At 47.2% G+C, this 23,740-nt stretch overlaps 1 protein-coding gene across 1 annotated transcript in view; it reads right to left on the bottom strand.

Annotated features, from left to right (window-relative positions):
* Positions 1–23,740, bottom strand: part of LOC147716780 (aflatoxin B1 aldehyde reductase member 2-like) — a 387,565-nt gene that overhangs the window by 311,626 nt on the left and 52,199 nt on the right. Inside the window, exon 2 of the mRNA XM_086923731.1 lies at positions 2,769–2,956. Within this exon, the coding sequence (XP_086779857.1) occupies positions 2,769–2,956 (188 nt within the window). The remainder of the gene's footprint in view (positions 1–2,768; positions 2,957–23,740) is intronic.

Genomic DNA, 23,740 nt, shown 5'->3' with positions numbered 1-23,740 from the left:
CAATAGAAATAATAACTTCAAACTGAAAAACATCTGCATCAATGTTCTGAAACATCCAAGCAGTTGTTATCCTCTGCCTCTCGCTTGCCTTTTGTTGTCCTGCTTACTCATAAAGACATGATGGTAGAAATTGAAATTGCTTCTTCAGTTGAAGTTATTATCCTGCTCAAAGCTTGACAGTCACAAGTGTGTGGCATGGGATTATTTGCGTTTATTTCTCATGGAATTGGCAGAATACTGTTTTAAAGCTTGTGTACTCATGTATAGTGTCAGTCAAGTCTGTGAAATTGCAGGTTAAGGTTAGACCTTCAAAGTTTCAAGTTTTGTCCATCAATATAAATTCGAACTGAGACCCTTCATGTTTGCTCTTTGCTCTTCAGCAATAGGCAGTTCCGGAGACAAAAGAATCGCTCCTTGGCATTGCTCCGATTGCTGTCTCAGTTAAATAATCTACTCTTGGCAATGTTACGAATGGGGTATTTTATATGTTAAGAGTGTGTCCCACTTTCTTATTAAAACTTTGAACAAGACAACATAGAAGCATTTCATTAAATGTTGGAGGTTCCAAATCCAAATAGATCAGATTTTTGGGCTGTGGTGCTACGTGGTGGGCCGGGCGGCCTGGGAGGGACCCCTCTATGTACTTCGCCAGGGGCTCCCTCAAGTTTTGTTTCGCCACTGGTGTGGAAGGAGGTATGAGTGCAGTGGCAGATGGCATGTATGGGGGAGGGGCAAATGGGTGGGTGCATGCACAGCAAACAAAACAAAATACAGAAATTTTAATTCTTACCGAATCCAGGCGACACATCATCCTCGTCGCTTCAGACCTCGTCTGCCGAGACTGTAGTGCAAGCCCCAACAAACTCCCTTGACCAATCCTGGCGCTGCTCACATGCTGCCACATTCTGTTAACCAGCCTGAGAGCAGCGCCAGGATTGGAGACAGCAGCCTCTTTCACCGCTCCCCAACGCACTACAGGTCTACACTTGCTCTCAACCCAGCTGTCTTAAGAAAGCAGGGTTGAAAGGTTAAAGTGCACATGTCTGGCTAGCCAGCGCAAGATGGCTGGCCAAAGAGACACGCACACTTTAAACAGTGCTTAGGCAGCTCTCTGTCCACCACTCCTCCCTATTGCCACTCAGCAAGGTCTGCCTCATCCGGACACTCAATTCAGGGCAGATGAAAAATAAAATAGTAATAAATTACCATTTTATTTTTCATTTCAGTTGTTTTGGGGCATTTAACTGGTGCGACGCACCTCCGCTTCAATGGATGTGCTGCCCCTGTACGAGTGTCCTCGGGGTAGTCTTTGTCCTGCGTTCAAACTTCTCTTGGACCCCAGACTCGGTCTGGTTCTCGACATCAGAGCCATCTGAGAACGGATTTTGGGACTCTCCTTTGCTTGCCCTGGCAGCGTCTCCGGCAGGCCCTCTCTCACCAGATAATGTCCCTCATGGACTTCTCAAACAACCTGGTTTTCAGAAAACCCCTCCAGTCCAGGTTGCGTTTGCAACAAAAGGGATGATGAATTTCCTCTATGGAAAATCGTGTGTTTGGAGCCGATCCACTCAACTATCCCGGAACTCAAGATGAACGTTTGAACCAGACAGCGGAACAAAAAACTATATTTGAGAGGGAGACTTTATTCCGGTGCACTGTGGGTTTCAGGGAAGAGTCACAAGATAGGTTGAGACCAAACATTTCTTAGAAGAAAAATACCTTGCAAACGTTTGTGCCCATCACTAGACGGCAGAAGTGTGTACAGCATGTGCCTCCAAACAAGACGTTTTTCATTATTTATTTAATGTATTTTTGTTTTGGTTACCTGCAGCATAATTAGCACATGCTGATTCGGATCAATCCATGACTATTGAAACATTATAGATCTACCGTTCAATAAGCAAGAAATAGGGTAAATTAATATTAGGTAGGCCTCTCAGTATGTCACAGGACAGTCCTGATGAGACCAGTATATTAAAGATAGGGCCGAAATGTCAACAACACATTCTGATGCACTCACTAAGGAGATCCATTGGAATACTGGAGGATTCAGATGCAATTTTTCTAAATATGCAACCTCATATGTATCAGTGATTTTATTTAGTTATACTTGCACCAGGTAAGAGCATTGCAATGCCTACACTATGAATAGTGTTGTTTGTAGTACTCGCTTTTGAAAATTGAAACCTATTTCACAAATAAGAGAGTCCTACTCCTACCTAGTATTTATTTACTGTATTTCTTGCTTACTGAAATGTTGATGTATAATGCTTGAACAGTCATGGATTGAGTTGAATATGCAGGAGAGTGTGGTGGGTAGCTGATATTCAGAAGGAATCCCAATTCTTAGTTGCTCACCCTGGTACCTAGCTGATATAAGAGTTTGTCATTGTTTATGTATACAAACTAGCATAATTAACACATGAACCTCTGAGGAAAGTGTTGCTGCTTTAGCCAAGCAATCTAGCACAGAAATTTAGAACATGCGCTTCTCATGGCCCAAACGGTTCAAACAGAAAATAGGGTACCCCTTTAATGCTTGACATGGACAAGCTATAGCATGCTGTGTGCCTCCCACCATCTGACAGAGTCTAATTGGAGTACTCCTTTTACGAGTCACTTTCCGCCGATTTGACAAAAATTTGCAGTGGACCTCATTTTTACCAAGAAGTCACACCATACCCTTCCTGCCTCAGTGCAAATCAGGAGCTGTTCATTGCCAATTTTGTTTGCGCCTATTGTTATTCATGTCTGTATTGTGCCCTCACCTCCTCGTATAGTTCTTGACAGGCACGCAGGGAATCTTGGATAGGGGTTTCATGGTCAGGCAGGTGCAAATATAGGAGATCCACGCTGGAGGTCTGCAAGCGCTTTAGAGAGGTCTCGAACTGTGAACGCACACTCTCCGGCTTCAACGTCTTTCCATCCAATGGATTCACCTTGGTTGCTATTTTCACTAAAAAACAAACAAGAAATAACAGGGATTATTTGCACTGTGTTGTAATTGGCAAAATCCAACCGGGGGTATAATACAGGTGGGAGAGCCAATCACAAAAATCAAAAACATTACTCAAGATATGGGTAGCAAAAACAATTGTGTGAATGCGCCCTGCAGTAGGCTTCATGTTAAAGGTAGCATCATCAACTCAATCGAATATTCAGATTAATTTGTAACCTGGGAAAAGCTTCTGAACAAGTCCAAAACGTGAAGCAGGGCTACCCTGAAACCAGTCCCAAGATGCTCGTTTTCAAGTCCACAGAGGACCTAGCCTGGCAGTTTGGGCTGGACTGTTCCATGGGGACCAGGGTCAAGGCTGATATGCATATGTATGGTTCCAAACTCGGGTGGCATGGTGAGCAAACAAATTATGGATTTAACTCAGATCTGTGACTGGGGGTGAATGTTTGATAATGTTCAGCATTCTGTCCATCATCTTTTTGTGTTGCTACAGCATGAATTAGAAACACTTTGCTGTATTTTAAACTACCCAATCACAGTCAAAATGTAATGTAATGTAATGTAATGATGTCTTGTAAAGCGCATGAATCGCCCCACATGGGGTATCTCCGCGCTGTAGACCGCTGGGGAACCCGTCCTGGCTTTCCCTGTGTGATGGTCCCTACTGGGTATCTCCAAGGTGAAACCAGGCATCCCCGGCGTATGTGGGGGGTCGTTGTGGAGATGAGGCAAGCTAATGCCCAGAGTTGCCGAGTGTGATCCCTGGTTAGAGTAGGCACCGAGGCGAGAATTATCGAGTCCGCTGACCCTGGTCCACGACCCTGCCGCGTCGGGAATTGAACCCTGGTCCCGGGCCGTCCTCTGCTTCCGGGTCTGCCGCCTCTAACCAGTGAGCCACACCACACCTAATTCTTCTAATCTAGGAGGGAGATTACCTATTTTGGGCTAACACTTTATCTGCAGGGACTTAAATGAATCATAGTTTTCCCTTCTACTCCTCACACGACTCCGGTTTGAAGATGTTAAATGTTGCAATGCCTGATGTCAGGGTCTCAAATCAGTGGAAGAGCAAAGAAATGTAAAAGTTAAACCAACCTCAACCTTCACAATAGTAACAGTAATAATATAAAACATTTTACAAAGAACCTCATACTACTCTTCCATAATTTCTAACTGCTGTCATTAACAGGTGTTATCATAACCCAAGTTAATTGTGCTCAATTGTGCTCAATTGTGGGTTCCAGGTGTGGAACCCACGAGCTTCCACACCTGGCTCGTGGGTTCTCTAGACACTCTCCTACCCAAAAAGAAACAACTTACGAGGGGGAAGAGAGTGGGCTCGGCACCTTGGTATTCATCAGAATTAAGAACTCTGAGGAAAGGATGTAAGAGGCTAGAGCGGTCCTGGAGGAGAGACTGGAGTGAGGCGAATCGTAAAGAATATCGTGCGGCCCTGAGCAGGTACAAATCCGCTATTCGGGTGGCAAAATCAGGATTCTTCGAAGAGCGCATTGGCTCTGCGGCCAACTCTTCCAAAGAGTCATTTAGGGTCATTAAGGAGCTACTCAATGCCCCCGACCCTCAGGTTTTCCACGAGGACTCTCGCAAACAAGCATTTACAATGCAACGGTTTCGCCTTCGGAAAAGTTTGAGCTATTGGCATTGTAAATGACAAACTTTTTATTTATGTGTTGGTTTTGAAAACAGATAAATAAATGGCATTCTCATTTACAATGCCAATAGCTTACTCTGTCGCAAATGCAAGACGTATTGCATTTGCACACACACACCCACACAAGAGCCCCCCACACACACACACACACACAAGAGCCCCCCACACACACCACACAAGAGCCCCCCTTGGTCTTGGTTGGAATCAGACCCTGGCCTTGGGAGTCACTTGATGCTTCATCTTATAGAGATGTGAACCCTGACCTTGGGGCCTGAGTCCTGGCTCTGTGAAGGAGCTGCTGCTTCACCTTGATAAGGATTTGTGCCCTGTTATTAATCAATATTCCAGACAATACAATGACTTAAAACAGCGTTTAGCTGTTGTCAATGCTAAATACCTGGGCATACAACAATTTTTAGTGGGAAAAAACTTAAAACATATCGTTACTGTAATATAAAGTTTAAACGTACTACTGTGACCTCTTTTCTGCCATATATCAGAATTATATATGCCAGCCCTCAGAATCAGATTCACCTCGAACTGTGCCTATCCCCTTTGATGGGAGTATGCAATGACAAACATGAGCTTGTGTTATTGAGTATCCAAGCTCCTAGTACTAGATCAACAAATCAATAAACAAATGCTGTGTGCGGCGGGAGGTTGGCTACCCCTTGGGAGTGGGGGGGCTGTATGCAGGGCTTGGCTGCAGGCCATGCCCTGTGGCCAACCTCCTCCAAGCTGCCACGGTCAAATGGCCATGTGCGACGGGGATTGGATGCCTGTTGGGGTATTAATCTCGCTTGCTTCCCATGCACAGCTGATTACCCCACATATTACATCACTCATGACATGGTTTATAACATCATTTATAGCATCCCTTTAGAATTTGAAATAACATCAATGATGAGAAGGCTGTATGCCGAGGAGATGAGTTATAGTTACTATAGAGAGCTATAACTGGTGAATTTCAGGTGGGTTTTGAGTTTAAAAAACGTTATATTGTCACCTAAATTGTCTCCTAACTATAATGCCCCTTTAACCTTTTGCTTGAGTGTGTTTATGTGTACACAATAACGACACGAAACACCCTGGCGCTTACCAGGGGAGGGGACAAGAAGCCACAGGGTATTGAGGGTGAACTGGCCTCCAACCTAAAATGCACACACAAAAAGAAGCTACCCTAAATGGAATTGTCGTTTTGAGTCTAGTGGCCAAAAAATGACAAGCACTAAGCCCTAATTAGGGGAGTGCTGGGCATCTAAAAAAATGTGAAGGCCTGTCCTCACACACCAACAGGTGTCATACTTCATCATTGGCAGTCTTCGCGCTCCAGGAACCACGTTTGGTAGAGAGCGGTCCTACACCTGGAGACACCTTGTACACAAACACTCACTCTCTACGTTATCCAAAAATTAATTAAATGTATTCCTTTACAATGCTCTTGTTATGGGACTCTGCACTAATGGTGTATTTTCTTATTGATGTTGTATCCATAGCATAATTTATATGTATTACAACAACAACAAAAAGAGAGCGGAAAGGGAAAATTCATTGGTTTGTGAGTACTATATCAATACCTTAACCTAAAGCCTTTTGGGAATTGTAGTCTTACTTCACATCATGTATCCACTTGGATTTAATTGCTAAATTGCAATGATGTGTACTTGGAAGGCTTCTGGAGGGAACATTATATCCCCAGTGGTATGAAGTCATTTCGTAACCATAGCCTAAGGCTCCCGCAGTGCCCTTAGTTCCAGGACACTACTTACGTGGAAGGGCTCTCTTCTTGTCAAGGCTAAAGCAAGACTGGCCAGAAATACTTTACAAGGTCGTCCAATCATATGTGGCCTTTCCTTGTTTATACTGACTGTTCATTGTTTACCCACTCACCCAACCCACTCCGGTAAACTCAAGTACTCAAGCGTCTGGAGTCTACCAAACTCAGCCAAAACGTATTCGTAGTTATTGTACACAGTGAGGTGTAAAGCGTTTGTGTAGAACACAGACTGGTACTGTGTGCTGAGGTGAACGTTTGTACAGAGAAAGAAAAAGCCCAAAGCCACCTACAGATAAACCTTATTTCTAAAGGCACAACCCCAGCAGTTCTAACAGGTGGTAGTGGTTTATTAGAGTGTACTTTTCAGGAAGTGTACCGGCAGTGGACAGTGTTGCTGCTTCTCAGAATCCGACTTTGTTTCTAAAGCGGCAATACTGACACTTCTGTACATGACGTTTTACGTTTAGTGTGACAAGGCCAGCAGGTCTCCACACGGTGCCTCTTGGTCCAACTTCTGTAAAGGACTGTTCCTCAGTACACCTACTGTCCAAAACCGTTCCTAGATCCACTAAAAGCAGCGTCCCAGTGTGACATGCAGTAATCTGCTAACCCAGCCTTACAGCACATGTCCTCCCTCCTCTGCCCGCAGGTCAATCGCGGCTCCTGGTCTGTGTCTGTTCCCTGCAGCTGCCCGTGTTTAACTGAAAGTTGTACCAAAGTACCCTCAAGCTGTGCCAGGAGCGCCGCGGCCAGTGTCCCTTTCCCAGCAGGTGCCCTGCACAGGCTGCACGTACCTTCCCTCATCCCCCGGGTCTGCAGGCTCAGGCTCCCGCCCGCCCTCGGCAAGGCGCACCGCAAGACTCGCAAAAGCATCGCAGCCGCCATGCTGCTGCTGCTGACATTGACCCGTCTGACAACCGCGCTTCCGCTTCCGGGTAACTGAGCCGGGAGAGTCACGACACAAACGATGGACTGCTGTGCAGGACAGGAGCTACAGAAAAATGGGATGACCGGAGGTAGGGTGACCAGATTCTCAAAGCAGGATCCTACGCCCACATTAAACCTGTATGCTGGGCAAGTCGGGCTTCCCTCCTCCGCTCTGGGGGGGGGGGGGGCGGGAGAGGACGAGGGGGGCGGGAAAGGTCACGGACGTCGGGAGGGGGGCGGGAGAGGACGAGGGAGGCGGAAGACTCCTCCGCTCTGGGGGGGGGGGGGGAGGGGGAGGCGGGCGGGAGAGGACGAGGGGGGCGGGAGAGGACGAGGGAGGCGGGAGAGGGGCAACTAGGAACAAATAAGGAGACCTGAGCAGCAAGGGAGGTGCCGGCAATGCCGGAACAGACTCGGGGGCGTTCCCGGCGTCGCGTGACGTCGGCAAAAGCCAAAGAATCTCGGGAACGCCCCCGTGTCTGGTCCGGGATTGACGGACGCCTCTCTGTTCCAATGGCTAGCCTCCATTTATGGAGCTAGCCAATGAAGCAGAGAGGCGGGGTAAAGTCACCCATACTAGAAACTACAGATTTCGCTGGAGGAGGAGCCTAACGGCTCCGCCCCCCAGCGAAACCTAAAAATGTACAGAACTGGCCTCGTATTTTAAAAGTAAAATCGACAACATACTGGCTTCCCTTCCCCGGCTAGGTGAGATCTCCTCTTTGGAGGACAATCCCAGCTCCCAACCTGAGTTACCATTGGCGGAGTTGGCTTCCCTCGGTCCAGTTACTAAGGAGGAAGTCCTGTCGGTGCTGAGATCTATGAAGAGCGGCTCCCCGAAAGACCCAGCACCTATTAAATATCTTAAACAGGTGTCATCTACTATCGTTGGCCCTGCTACGGACTTGATAAACCTGTCTCTCGCCCATGGGGTGATCCCCCCCCAGTTGGAAAGGGGCAGTGGTTAAGGCTCTTTTGAAAAAGCCTAACCTCGATCCCGCCGATCTCTCCAACTTTCGGCCTATCTCTTTGCTGCCGGGTATCAGTAAGGTGGCTGAGAAGCTGGTGAATAGCCGCCTCTCCAACTTCTTGGAAGCCAATTCCCTCCTGGGCGACTCCCAAACGGGTTTTCGGCCCGGTCAGGGGACCGACACCGCCCTGCTGGCGGTCGTGGAGAATGCGAAGAGCATGCTGGATTCGGGGGGGATCAGTGGCAGTGATCCTCCTGGACCTCAGCGCTGCTTTTGACACCGTGGACCATCAGGTGCTTCTCCAACGGCTGTCAGGGGTCGGGGTCACGGGTTTGGCCCTCAAATCCTAGATCCTGTCTCCTGAGGCGAAAAGCCGGGAGTTGCTACATTTGGTCTTTTAAAATTGGTGTCTTATACTGTGTTTTTAAACCCTGTACTGTGTGCTTTTAAACTTTGTACTCTGTGTTTATAAACTCGCACTCTGGCACTTTAGGGTGACGTGCAGCGGACCTAGCGCTGTCACGTGACACCCTCTACCGGCTCCATTCGCCGCTGGCCACGCCCACTTTTGGCCACGCCCCCTTCCCGCCCTAATTATAGCGCTGAACATCGAGCGCTCACTTAGATCCTGTCTCCTGAGGCGAAAAGCCGGGAGTTGCTACATTTGGTCTTTTAAAATTGGTGTCTTATACTGTGTTTTTAAACCCTGTACTGTGTGCTTTTAAACTTTGTACTCTGTGTTTATAAACTCGCACTTTAGGGTGAAGTGCAGCGGACCTAGCGCTGTCACGTGACACCCTCTACCGGCTCCATTCGCCGCTGGCCACGCCCACTTTTGGCCACGCCCCCTTTCCGCCCTAAACGGTCCACTATTTAAATGTGCATTTTCAGAACGCGCAGCGGACGTGCGCAGCGGGCGCGCCGTTTGCACGCCGAAGGCGCGCCTAATATTTACAACAAGGGGTGGTGAGGGACAGAGTCTCTGAATTAAGCAGAAAGCTCTCACCCAGTCTAGAGATCAGGGCTAGATCCAACACCGTTTTTTAGCTCACTGCACCATCCCAGTTTCAGAACCTGGCTGTATGCAAATTAGTCTGTTCCTGTCCCAGTGCATGATGGGAACAGGGCAAACCAAACTACAAAAGCCAATTCTTACACTGGGAAGGAAACAAGCTCCCGGGGACCGGTTTCTGGCATTACAGCCGTCTTCGGCCCGGTAGCTTGTCTCCTTTCTGGTAAAGAATTGGCTTGGTAGTTTAGTCTGCCCTGTTCCCATGATGCACTGGGCCAGGGACAGACTGATTTGCATATAGCCAGGTTCTGAGCTAGGATGGGGCAGTGAGATAAATAACGGTGATGGATCAAGCCCTGATCTTTGGACTGGGTAAGAGTGGTCTGCTCAATTCAGACACTCTATTCATCACCACCCCCTTTTGTAAATCGATTTTGGCCACTATAGGTGTGGCAGGGTATACTCAGACATGAGTCCCTTTCTCACTGCTCCATCAGGATTCAAGCAAGCCGGGCCGAAGAGGCTGAAATGCCAGAAACCGGTCCCCGGTAGCTTGTCTCCTTTCTGGTAAAGAATTGGCTTGGTAGTTTAGTCTGCCCTGTTCCCATGATGCACTGGGCCAGGGACAGACTGATTTGCATATAGCCAGGTTCTGAGCTAGGATGGGGCAGTGAGATAAATAACGGTGATGGATCAAGCCCTGATCTTTGGACTGGGTAAGAGTGGTCTGCTCAATTCAGACACTCTGTTCATCACCACCCCCTTTTGTAAATCGATTTTGGCCACTATAGGTGTGGCAGGGTATACTCAGACATGAGTCCCTTTCTCACTGCTCCATCAGGATTCAAGCAAGCCGGGCCGAAGAGGCTGAAATGCCAGAAACCGGTCCCCGGTAGCTTGTCTCCTTTCTGGTAAAGAATTGGCTTGGTAGTTTAGTCTGCCCTGTTCCCATGATGCACTGGGCCAGGGACAGACTGATTTGCATATAGCCAGGTTCTGAGCTAGGATGGGGCAGTGAGATAAATAACGGTGATGGATCAAGCCCTGATCTTTGGACTGGGTAAGAGTGGTCTGCTCAATTCAGACACTCTGTTCATCACCACCCCCTTTTGTAAATCGATTTTGGCCACTATAGGTGTGGCAGGGTATACTCAGACATGAGTCCCTTTCTCACTGCTCCATCAGGATTCAAGCAAGCCGGGCCGAAGAGGCTGAAATGCCAGAAACCGGTCCCCGGTAGCTTGTCTCCTTTCTGGTAAAGAATTGGCTTGGTAGTTTAGTCTGCCCTGTTCCCATGATGCACTGGGCCAGGGACAGACTGATTTGCATATAGCCAGGTTCTGAGCTAGGATGGGGCAGTGAGATAAATAACGGTGATGGATCAAGCCCTGATCTTTGGACTGGGTAAGAGTGGTCTGCTCAATTCAGACACTCTGTTCATCACCACCCCCTTTTGTAAATCGATTTTGGCCACTATAGGTGTGGCAGGGTATACTCAGACATGAGTCCCTTTCTCACTGCTCCATCAGGATTCAAGCAAGCCGGGCCGAAGAGGCTGAAATGCCAGAAACCGGTCCCCGGTAGCTTGTCTCCTTTCTGGTAAAGAATTGGCTTGGTAGTTTAGTCTGCCCTGTTCCCATGATGCACTGGGCCAGGGACAGACTGATTTGCATATAGCCAGGTTCTGAGCTAGGATGGGGCAGTGAGATAAATAACGGTGATGGATCAAGCCCTGATCTTTGGACTGGGTAAGAGTGGTCTGCTCAATTCAGACACTCTGTTCATCACCACCCCCTTTTGTAAATCGATTTTGGCCACTATAGGTGTGGCAGGGTATACTCAGACATGAGTCCCTTTCTCACTGCTCCATCAGGATTCAAGCAAGCCGGGCCGAAGAGGCTGAAATGCCAGAAACCGGTCCCCGGTAGCTTGTCTCCTTTCTGGTAAAGAATTGGCTTGGTAGTTTAGTCTGCCCGGTTCCCATGATGCACTGGGCCAGGGACAGACTGATTTGCATATAGCCAGGTTCTGAGCTAGGATGGGGCAGTGAGATAAATAACGGTGATGGATCAAGCCCTGATCTTTGGACTGGGTAAGAGTGGTCTGCTCAATTCAGACACTCTGTTCATCACCACCCCCTTTTGTAAATCGATTTTGGCCACTATAGGTGTGGCAGGGTATACTCAGACATGAGTCCCTTTCTCACTGCTCCATCAGGATTCAAGCAAGCCGGGCCGAAGAGGCTGAAATGCCAGAAACCGGTCCCCGGTAGCTTGTCTCCTTTCTGGTAAAGAATTGGCTTGGTAGTTTAGTCTGCCCTGTTCCCATGATGCACTGGGCCAGGGACAGACTGATTTGCATATAGCCAGGTTCTGAGCTAGGATGGGGCAGTGAGATAAATAACGGTGATGGATCAAGCCCTGATCTTTGGACTGGGTAAGAGTGGTCTGCTCAATTCAGACACTCTGTTCATCACCACCCCCTTTTGTAAATCGATTTTGGCCACTATAGGTGTGGCAGGGTATACTCAGACATGAGTCCCTTTCTCACTGCTCCATCAGGATTCAAGCAAGCCTGGCCGAAGAGGCTGAAATGCCAGAAACCGGTCCCCGGTAGCTTGTCTCCTTACTGGTAAAGAATTGGCTTGGTAGTTTAGTCTGCCCTGTTCCCATGATGCACTGGGCCAGGGACAGACTGATTTGCATATAGCCAGGTTCTGAGCTAGGATGGGGCAGTGAGATAAATAACGGTGATGGATCAAGCCCTGATCTTTGGACTGGGTAAGAGTGGTCTGCTCAATTCAGACACTCTGTTCATCACCACCCCCTTTTGTAAATCGAAGGCGCGCCTAAGGCAAGCCCGTCTGCGCCCGTCCGCGACCAGATCGCGGCCGGGGCCAGACATGCTGCCGGTAGCGAAGCACAAGGTGGAAGGATAGCGTGGTCAGGTGAGGACTTAAAGGCGTTCGATCCCCCATCCAATGCTGCCCCCATTATATTGACCCGATGACCCTCGAACTCCCTCAGATCTGTAACAACTGTGGGATAGCTTTTGGCAGCGATGCCTCTGATATCCCCTAAGCCCAAATCCCTATCTCAAACAAACCTCAGGGCGGGCCTTCTTAACTGCAGATCCTTAGCCAAACACGCAGATGATGTCTGGCTTTTACTTGAAGAGCAGGAATGGGATATATTGTTTTTAACTGAAACTTGGATCAAGGAGGACAATTTGACCTCCATTGCACTTGCAGTCCCTTTGGGATTTAAAATATGCCTCGCCAACCGCCCTGGGACAAAAAGAGGCGGTGGTGTAGCCATTATTTTTAAAGAACATTTAGTTTTGACATCCTCTGCCCCCACTGCTATTCAAGGTATTGATGGCCTCCACTTTTGCTTCCAAGTGAGCCCTCAGTTGTCACTAGCAGGACTAGTGTTTTATCGCCCCCCGGTTGGTACAGACCCCTACCTTACTACTCTACTGGACACGATTGTCCAGAGTTCGCTCCTCCACCCCCTTTTTATTGTGGTAGGCGACTTCAATATCCACATGGATAAACCTGACTGCGCCATGGCAGAGCTGCTCAGAACCACGTTAAATACGGCCAGTGTCAGACTGATCAATGAGGGCCCTACACACACAGGGGGCCACACTATTGATCTAATTTTTTCTAACATCAAGAATGTGCAGTCTGAGACACCTCTTCCTCTGACATGGTCAGATCACGCACTCATTCCATTTACACTGAATATTGCGAATGATACCCCTGTCTCGAGTAAACGCTACTTCCTGAAGAGGCAATGGAAAAAACTGACCCCTGATACTATGTGCCCGGTCCTTGCGCAAACTATCCCATCCCTGACAAACAATACCAATACGGATGCTATACTTCTCAATGAATGGATCGGAAAGATGGTTTCCTCCATTGCTCCAGCCTCTCGGGCCCTATCTAAAAGAGACTCTCCCTCAGCTCCCTGGTTCTCGCAGGAACTTAGGAATGAGAAAGCGGTCTGTAAAAAACTGGAGAGACTCTGGAGAGTAAACTACGGTCCGGAAGAAAAAGCTAGGTATAAGGAAGCTTCTAAACAATTCCGGAAAGCTATTAGGAAAAGCAAAAAGCGCTTCTATGCGGACTCGATTTTTCAGGCAGAACAGTCCAGCAAACAAGTCTTTAAAGTGGTACAGTCGTTTTTTAAGCCAAAATGCATTGAAAGAGAGGTTGTACCCACAGCTACGCTATGTGAGCAAATTTCTGAGTATTTTGATCATAAAATTAAAAAAGTGTACGACTCTTTTGGTCCAATAACAAAAACAGTGAAGCAGGACATAGCGAATAAAGGCGAGCTAGAAGAGACTTTTACCCAGTTCATGCATATTCCATTGAATGAGGTAAGGCAAGAACTTAGCCGATGCAAATCCGGCTCCCCTGACGACCCTTGCCCAGCTAAACTATGGAGTGCCATTGCAGACTCGGTAGCCCCGATACTTCAATGTATTTGGAATTCTTCCATTGCTTCGGGCATTTTCCCGGACGTCTGGAAGCATGCTACTCTTCTACCCCTAAAGAAGAAACCCAATGGGGACCCAGACGACCTTACGAATCTCCGCCCAATATCCCTACTAGCTGCCCCGGGAAAAATGCTGGAAAAAATTATACAACGACAATTGAGCAAATTTGTGGAAACCAATAACATCTTACAGGAAACTCAATCGGGTTTCCGTCCCGGTTTCAGCACAGAAACAGCGCTCATAGAGGTAGCCGAGTCAGTGAGGTGGTCGATGGATGCAGGAGACTCAGCAATGCTGGTACTCCTGGATCTGTCGGCCGCCTTCGACACGGTGGACCACGCCAGCCTACTCAGCCGGCTCGCAGAGATAGGCATTCAGGACAGAGCACTAGGGTGGATAAACTCCTACCTATCACTTAGAACGCAGAAGGTAGCACTTGGGACGTTCTCTTCCACACCCAAAACTCTTGGCTGTGGAGTCCCGCAGGGATCGGCCCTCAGCCCCCTTCTGTTCAATATCTACCTGGCTCCTCTTTTCACGTTAATTGCCAACTGGGGTGTCAAGGCAATTTCATATGCCGACGACACCCAGTTGGTATTTCCGTACTCGGAGATGACGCATGATTCTTTATCAAATTTCAAAGGCTGTATCCAGGATATAGCACACTGGATGAACACTAATAAATTAAAACTGAATGCCAATAAAACTGAAGTCATCTTCTTCAGCAAGGGTCCCCCCCCCGCCCCTGAACTCTGGTGGCCCACGGAGATGGGCCCGCCCCCTTCACCAAGTCACTCGGCAAAAAATCGTGGAGTGAGATGGGATGATAACATGTCCTTTTCATCCCATGTCCAACAAGTGGCCGGATGCTGTCTTAGCAAGCTGAGAAACCTCCGAAAAATCCTAAGGCTCTTACCGGAGAGTTGTAGAAAAACGGTTGTCCACGCGACTGTCACCTCACGGCTGGACTATGCCAATGGTTTATACCTGGGCCTCCCAAAATACTTGACTCATAGGCTTCAGGTAGTTCAAAATGCGGCTGCGAGACTGTTACTGCGAATCCCTTTCAAGCAGTCAGTCTCTCCGCATCTTCGAACCCTGCATTGGCTACCAGTAGCCAACAGGATAAAATTCAAAGCTTTGACGCTTGCGTTCAGATCTCTGTATGGCTCCTGCCCACAATACCTGAAAAACCGCCTACCTAGATACTTTCAAAGCCGTGCACTACGGTCCAATGACCGTGTCCAACTGGTCATCCCGCGGGCAAAAAAGGCCCGGCTAGGCGGTCGGACCTTTTCAGCCAACGTCTCCGCTCTGTGGAACTCCCTGCCACAAGTTATCCAACAGACCCCCTCCGAACCCTGCTTTAGGAAATTGCTAAAGACCTGGCTTTTCACCCAGCCACGCTAGCTCTCCTATTTTTTGTGCCTAAGGTTATCAGTGATCTACTAGCGCCGGGACACCTTCTCGCGAGGTAGCTGTTCGCGCTGTATAAAATCCAGTATTATTATTATTATTAAATGGTTCGCCTCCTTCCTGGAAGGTCGTACATTGGAGGTGTGGGAAGGCCAGGAAAAATCATCCTCTACCCCTCTCCAGTGTGGTGTGCCACAGGGCTCTTCATTGAGCCCTACCCTATTCAACGTTTACATGGCCCCCCTGGAGAATGTGGTACGGCCGCTGGGTATCAAAATCATCAGTTACGCTGATGATACCCAGCTGGTGGTAGGCCTCTCCCAGTCGGCGTACCATCCCGACCGGCTGCACACGTGTCTTGAAAAGATCTACACGTGGATGTGCAGCTCAGCCCTAAAGTTAAATGGCTCCAAAACGGAACTGATGCTGCTGGGGAACTCCTCTCCATCTTTGCCCCCCAGCAGCTGGCCAGACTGTTTGGGACCGATGCCCCCCCCCAAGGCAGGAGATCAAGAGCTTGGGGGTATGGCTGGAGCAGGACCTATCATTTAAAACCCATGCCAAAAAGACTGCTGGCGTGTGCTTTGGCCTGCTCCGTTCAGCCCAGAAGATTCTGCCCTTGCTCCCAGTGGCCACTCGAAGGCTTCTCATCCAGGGACTTATCATCTCGCGGCTGGATTTCAGCAATGCGCTTTTCCTGGGCGCACCCGAATCTACCCTGAACAGACTGCAGCAAGTGCAGAACGCGGCTGCCAGGCTTTTGACGGGTCTCCCTAGGCGGCAATCTGCCCGCCCGGCGTTGAGGGCACTGCACTGGCTCCCTGTGAAGGACCGGGTGAAATTCAAGTCACTCTGCATCGCCCACAAAGTCCTGCACGGGGTGGGTCCACCTATTCTTGAGGAGATGGTCCAGCCCTATAAGGCCTCTCGTTCCCTCCGCTCTGACCACCAACATCTCCTTCAGGTTGGCAGGGTGAAAAAGGCAAGAACTGGGGGCAGAAGGTTTTCAATAAATGTGGCCTCCTTGTGGAACTCACTGCCCCTACAACTGCGCTCCGAAGCCAGTCTCTTCAGGTTTCGTAAACTCTTAAAAACTTTTTTGTTCTCTGTTTAATCCTTGCATTCTTGTAGCTGTGTTATGTTCTGATAAGCGCGGGGATGCCTATTGGTAACCAGGCGCTATACAAAACTCGGAATAATAATAATAATAATAATAATAATAATTGGCAAAGGGACCAAAGGACTCAGTAGCATTACATGGCTGCGCTGCAAAAGAAATATTTATCCCACTACCGAACTTATGTATGGGTTCTACATTTTCTGAACACTAAATTTATTTTGATTAGCAACAGTTGCAGCCCAAGAACTTAAAATAAGGAGTGAGTAGTCTGATCGAATTACTGGAATCTGCAACATGTATTTATTTATTTTTTATTTGTTTGAAAAGTTTTATAAAGCGCAAGCATGACCGTTGCGGGTATCAGAGCGTTGTACAAAGAGGTGAAAGCACGAATAAACTCAGTACAATGGAGGTCAACACTGTCAAAACAACAAGGAGTAAACAATCAGGGTCAGGGACTGGGTAGTGGGCCCACTAGTTGCGTTTCAGACGAGCCATAGAGTACAAAGGAATTCCCCTAACATTCAGCAGAACAATCATAAAGTGACTCGGAATAACATAGTAAAATAAATGACAAATCTGTAGTCTGCCTAGCTAGTATAGTTTCAGAGGAGCCCTAGAAAAAAATAACAATTTACCAAACTAGCATAAAATAAATCGAGAACAACATGTTAGAAAAATTGTCAAATCTGTAACAGGGTGACTTTAGAAATCTAACCAGTTGATGCAGTTAATGTTCTTATAGGCAAAGCCATTTGGCCTGTTTCTTGAAAGACGCAGTCAAAGGAGTGGCTCTAATCTCAGTAGGAAGAAAGTTCCAAATTCTAGGAGCAAGACCTGAGAAGGCACGTTTGTACGTGCTTGTCTTTTTGAATTTGGGAGGTTTAAAGAGTAGGGTAGATGTACTTCTTAAGTTCCGACCCAGCCAGAAAGAACAAGCTTGTTCACCAGATAGGCAGGAGTGTTGTAATGCAAAGTTTTATGCCTAAGGCAAGCCACTTTAAAACATATCCTAGCTTCCATAGACAGCCAGTTAAGTTGAAAAAGGTCAGGTGTAATGTGATTGTGTTTTTTAGAACCTTTGATGAGCCTGGCCGATGCATTGAGAGTGGCCTGAGAGGGGCCAAGCTTGCTTTAGGAAGCCCTGCAAGGGTCACCAGACCATATTCTAGTCGGGAGATCACCAGGGATTGTACTGCAGGCCGAATGTCCTCAGGCGGAAGGAAAGGCTTGATTTTCTTAAGGGTGTTGAGATGAAAGTTGGCACCCCTAACAGTAGCACTGATGTGGGCTTGCATATTAAGGTATTTGTCCAGGGTAATGCCGAACGATTTAGCAGAGCCAACCACGTGAGGGGTGCAGCTTAGGGCTGTGAGTTGATTCAGCTAGTCCTGGGTAAGTGTAGAGTGGTTGTGGGGGGCAAGCAGCAGGAATTCAGTTTTAAGAGTATTCTACAAAAGATGGTTCTGGGCTAACCATTGCTGAGTTTGTGAGAGCCTCATTTAAAGTTTTAATGTCATTCAGAGAGGAGATTTTCAAGTAAAGTTGCAGGTCATCCGCGTACATGTGGTAATGAAAATTAGAATGGTTCAGAATGATAGAAAGTGGTTCCATAAAAAGGTTGAAGAGTGTGGGTGAGAGTGCGGATCCTTGCAGCACTCCAATCCTGACCGGTGTACTGGATGCAAGGGAATAGTTGAGTTTATTCCTTTGTGTGCAGTTCTGTAAGAAAGAGGCAAACCACTTTAGGACCGGGCCAGAGAGACCCATCCTATATTGAAGAAGATTAATCACGTTTTAATGTTTGATGGTGTCGAAAGCAGAGGAAACGTCAAGAAGGATCAAAAGACAAGGGACATTTTTATCAAGGGATTCCAGGGCGTCATCTACAATGTGAGTTAGTGCAGTTTCAGTACGATGCCCTGCTCTGAAACCGGAGTGATAGAGGGCAAGTAGTTGAAATTTTTCCATATGGTTGCAGAGCTGCTTGTGGATGCGTTTCTCGAGCAGTTTGGCTACAGTCATGATGCTGGTGATAGGACGGATGTTATTAGGATCAAATAAATCAGTGTTGGGCGTCACAGGGATGGGAGTGACATGCCCAATTTTGAGGCAATCAGGGATGCTTCCCTGCAGGAGAAACTCATGGATGATCTTCGACCAAAGAGGTAGAATGGCCGAATTGAGGTCTTTAAACATTTTTGCAGGCAGTGGATCGCTGAAGTGATTGGCCGGTTTTAGAGTTGCGATATCGTGGAGTAGCTCTGTGAAATCTGGCAGGATAAAGGAATTCCAAGAGGCGCCGTTTTTGGGAGATCAACCAGAGCGTAAGGAGACTGCAGAGGGAACCACAAGCTTCGCTGATAATGTGGTGCATATTAGAAGCAGCACCATGGGAGTGACAGGTTGCAGCTCCAGTTCAATTTTCCTAGTTTTTTCAAAGAAGTGCACTGAGAAGTCCTCCTCACTAGGAAGCCGAGTCAAGGGAGACACGGTCGGGTTGTTTGATGATTTCAAATAGCATCTTGGGTCTGTTTTTAGCGGCGTCCAACTGCGCCTTGATATGATCAGTTTTAGCAATGCGGATATTTTTGTTCCAAGTACTTCTCATTTTCCTTAGCTGAAAGAGGCTAGTAGTGGATGGCTCGTTTCTCCAGAGCCTCTCTGAAAGCCTAAGTTTACATTGTTGGTCATTTAGGGAACCATTAAACCAAGGTTTGGATTGTTTGAGAGGAATCCTTTTGAGTTGTTTCGGCACAATGGTGTCAAAAATATTAGCCACAGTCCTAATGTAATGATCAGAAAGATCGCCAAGGTTGATCATGTTAGGGGGAGGCTGAAGTCTATTCATAGTGATGGAAGTAAGAGGATTGATGTTGACGTCTCATGTTGTGAGACAGTTGTTTAGCGTTAAGCGGTTGTCCCTTTCTGCGAGTGATCTTTTCCAGTATGAGGAAGGAAATTTACGATATAGTCACATGGTAGGAGGTCACCTAGTTAAATGATATTGTCTTCAGCAATAATGAGGTCAAGGATGGCACCTTTGTTGTGGGGAGGTCTCTTGCAAACCTGAGAGAAGTGGAGATCGGAGAGGAAAGAATTAAAGGCGCTGACTAAAAAATCATTGGTGTCATTCCAATGTAAGTTAAAGTCACAGAGGAAAATATGGTATAGTTGACCCGAACACGAGCCAATGACCTCCATGATTTGCTCTATGAAGAGCAAATTACCACTTGTGAATGATAAATCGTGTGAAGCACACAGACAATCTTGCCCTTATTCCAAATTTCTGTCACTAGCTGCTCACAGGAAGATAGCAAAGCATTCTGAGATTGTTTTATAGTAAGACTGGAACGATGAATGCATGCAATCTCCCCCCCCCCCCCACATTTTCACCAGACCATCACATCTGATAATGGCATAATCAGGTGGGGTTAGAATGTCGAGAACAGCGGAGGAGGCATCATTAAGCCAGGTTTCAGTGAGAATCAATAAATCCAAATTTTGCGCAAACATGGCATAAAGGTAGCAGCAGTACATCAATGATGGAACATACTGGAGCACCCAGTTACTCTAGAGAAGTTCGCATTTAGAATTTTGCCATGCGGCATAGAACAGGATTTGCAGCGGCACTGCAAGCCAAATTACCCTTCCTTGTGTGCTATATGCGGAAGGATGCATCATGGCTAGTTCTCCATGACCTGTGGAAATCCAGGGCAATTGGCCAAGCCTTCTGGCATTTCTTGGCAGTGTCCTTAAAACTAAAGGAGTTGGGAACTAGTGGAAGCTTTGTGAAATGACCAACTATCTCATTTTTGCTGGCCTTGGCTGAGGGGGCTGGAGAAGTTGAACAGGCTTCCCATACATGGAGAAGTAGGAAGCCTGACTATTCAAGTGCCTCTATCGCTCCAATAAATACAATGTCTAAGCAGCGTTACGGTTTTAGTAAAAAAGAAATAAAACTATTTAAATACTGCACAATATGCTTAGTAACGTCAGGATGTATAAGCTTCTCTATAACTAATTCTGTGTCCCCTGTGTGTGTGTGTGAACTTAAGCAGGGGTACAACTGCAAAGGTATAGCCTAAATGCTTCAGCCAAAGTGCTGAGTCAAATTAATGTTAGCATGGTTATACAGGCAGATAACTAGCTCACTTCTGTCAGTGAACATGCACAAGGCACTTGCAATGACACCTGTCAAAGGAGTATGGTTCTCCTATAACATCCTAATTCCAGTGATTGAATTCTATTATTCTTTATGTTTATTAATTATCCATAAATTCTCAGCATGAACCGTTGTTTTCTTTGCTATATTGTATACCCTGGTTCAGTGTGAGTAAGGTGGTCCTTGTTTCTTCATAGAACGTGTCAAAGGACAGAACTGCTGGGGCACGGTCTGTCCCAGCGATGTTTCTAGTCTCATTCCTTCACAGTTTAATACTCAGTAGCTATAGCTTTCATGAGTGGAGCTAAAACAGAATATGAATGGTGGTGGACTTACACTCGCAGTCATTCTGGCTGGCATCAATGAATTAATGAAACATAAGATGCTGCGAGAAGATATGCATGAGCCTCCACGCCAAGGGTCAGCCAGCCCAAAGACAGAGGCTCAGGCATACTACGGTTTCAGCCCCTCTCGGGGGAATCTCATGTTTAACAATTCCACGGAGGCACACATGCCCACACACTGAAGTCACAATCGCTCTTAGAACTCCCCGTGGGATCACAGGGGCAGCAAAAAATGTGGATATACGTGGGTCCTCACATTGGGATTGTGGTTGCTCCCAGAAGGAACCCTACTCGTTTGGAGAAGTAGTTGCAAGCCTCCAGAATAAGCAGTCTTCCTCCATTCCAAATCCACATGGCACCCAGCTGGTGTCTAGGCTCTCTGGCCATAGTATATGGAAAGGCAAATCCTCTACACACCAGGCAGTTCAACTCACTCTCTTCGTTGGGTGCCAACAATGCAGTCTTGGAGTTCATTTCTTACTCCTCTAGGGAGGCAGAGACAGTTTAGGTTTCTGGTTCCAATTTTCCTCCACATAGGCATGCAGACGTCTTTCAAATAAGAATCTTTATAAGACAAAGAGATCTGCTTATATCCTGTGCTAAATGCAAAAAGAACAATTGATGGACAGAATGCAGAACAATGTCATACATTCACCCCAGTACAAAGCTCTGGGCCTAAATCCATAGTTTTTTTGCTCACCATGCCATTCCAGTCTGGACCCAGCCATAGGCAAGTCAATCTTGACCCAGCACCCAATGGGAACAGTCCAGCCCGAACTGCCAGGCCAGGTCCTCCCTGGACTGGAAACAACCATCCTAGGACCGGTTACGAGCTTTCAGCCCTCATCAGCTAGGATAGCTGGACTCCAGTGGCATGGAGAGCATGGGACCCATGTCTGGGCATACCAGTCCCAATCGGGGTGACAAATGCAAGAAGAACAATTGATGGACAGAATGCAGAACAATGTCATACGTTCACCCCAGTACAGAGATATGGGCCTAAATCCATCGTTTTTTTGCTCATCATGCAATTCCAGTTTGGACCCAGCATATGCAAATCAGTCTTGACACTGCGCCCAAAGGAGGGAACAGTCCAGCCTGAACTGCCAGGCCAGCTCCTCCCTGGACTGGAAACAAGCATACTAGGACCGGTTTCGGGTTTTCAGCTCTCATCAGCCAGGATAGCTTGACTCCAGTGGCATGGAGCGCACGGGACCCTCGTCGGGGCATACCCGTCCCACTCGGGGTAACAAATGCAAAAATAACAATTGATGGACAGAATGCAGTACAATGTCATATTTTCACCCAAGTACAAAGATCTGGGTCTAAATCCATAGTTTTTTTTGCTTACCATGCCATTCCAGTTTGGACCCAGTCATATGCAAATCAGTCTTGAACCTGCACCCAATGGGAACAGTCCTCCCAGGTATCCTGTGCTAAGGCAGCTTGGCTCCAAAGGACTATTCGAATCAGAAACTTGAAACAAACACCTGGAGGAACCCAATCAGTAGAAAGTTTATTTCCTTCAAGTATGCATCTCAGAAAAAAGACGGCTCACACCTATGAGATTGAGTTTATGAGGGAAGCTTCTTCTGTAGAATGGGACTCAGAGTGTGGGATGGACAGGCAGTGCATCTATTTTAGATAGCTGTGTAATTTGGCCATGCCCTCAGCCAACGGCTTATTTTCAAGTGTTGCTCTCTCGGACCTGCTCAAAAATGGCGAACATGTTCGAAAATCTACCTGCTACATTCAGGTGGATAGGAAATCCATCTTGATACAAGCAGTAGACTTTTGAATGGTTTCAGAAGATGAGGAAAAATAAATAATCAGCACAGAAGGATAGGCAGTGAGAGGGAAATAGTAGCTTGTCACTAAATGGTATGGGTCAGCTTACACATTTAGGGGCTAAATGTTTATATAAATTATTTCTTGAGGTTTTGTATGGTGCAGACTATGACATCTCAACATCAGAGAGCAATACCCTGATATAGAGGACAAGATTTGCAGGGACCCATTGAAGGAGCTGCCACTGGAAGTGAGTATATCGCATTTTTGATGGCAGCCTGCTGGCAGTTTCTCGAGGGCTGAATGACTCAAAAGTTCCTATTACCAAAAGTTCTTTATGCCAGACGCGTTTCAAGAGCAAACATGCTCTCCTCTTCAGTGGCTTGAGGTTTAAGCTGAAGTGAAGCACAGTTAATAAGTATCACCTGCCTGGAAGGTGTGGCCGACAGAACGGCCTCATGGATAATGTAGTCCCCAGTGGGTTGCGCTTCATCACACAGCATGTTCATAAAAAATTTAAATCCCAAGTGGGTCGAGGTCACTCAGACTTCAGTCCGCTACCCTGCTTTGTGGCTGACATGGCGATCAGAGCGCACGCCATCCTACATTGGCGCAGGCTCACCTTCCATCCTATTAGCCTGGCGCCGTGTGGAACCTGCGAGGACCCGCAGAAAGCGATGGGCAGTTCCTATTACGACCGGGAAGCAGTTATAAATCCATCAATTGCAGGGACCCATTGAAGGAGCTGCCACTGGAAGTGAGTATATCGCATTTTTGATGGCAGCCTGCTGGCAGTTTCTCGAGGGCTGAATGACTCAAAAGTTCTTATTACCAAAAGTTCTTTATGCCAGACGCGTTTCAAGAGCAAACGTGCTCTCTTCTTCAGTGGCTTGAGGTTTAAGCTGAAGTGAAGCACAGTTAATAAGTATCTACCGGGCCCTCACCATTATAACAAACATTGGCAAAAGCAAAACTTGTTGTGGTTTTAAAAAGCATACATTGCCACAGTAGATCCTGGCACTGAACAAAACTGTGTGTCCTGATATGCTCCTTATGAAAGAGCAGAACACTGTCACTCATAGT

The sequence above is a fragment of the Lissotriton vulgaris genome, chromosome 5 (assembly GCF_964263255.1).
Source record: "Lissotriton vulgaris chromosome 5, aLisVul1.2, whole genome shotgun sequence".
In the NCBI taxonomy this organism is placed as follows: domain Eukaryota; kingdom Metazoa; phylum Chordata; class Amphibia; order Caudata; family Salamandridae; genus Lissotriton; species Lissotriton vulgaris.
The sequence above is the reverse complement of the archived record's forward strand: the minus strand, read 5'-3'. Positions and strand labels throughout refer to the sequence as shown.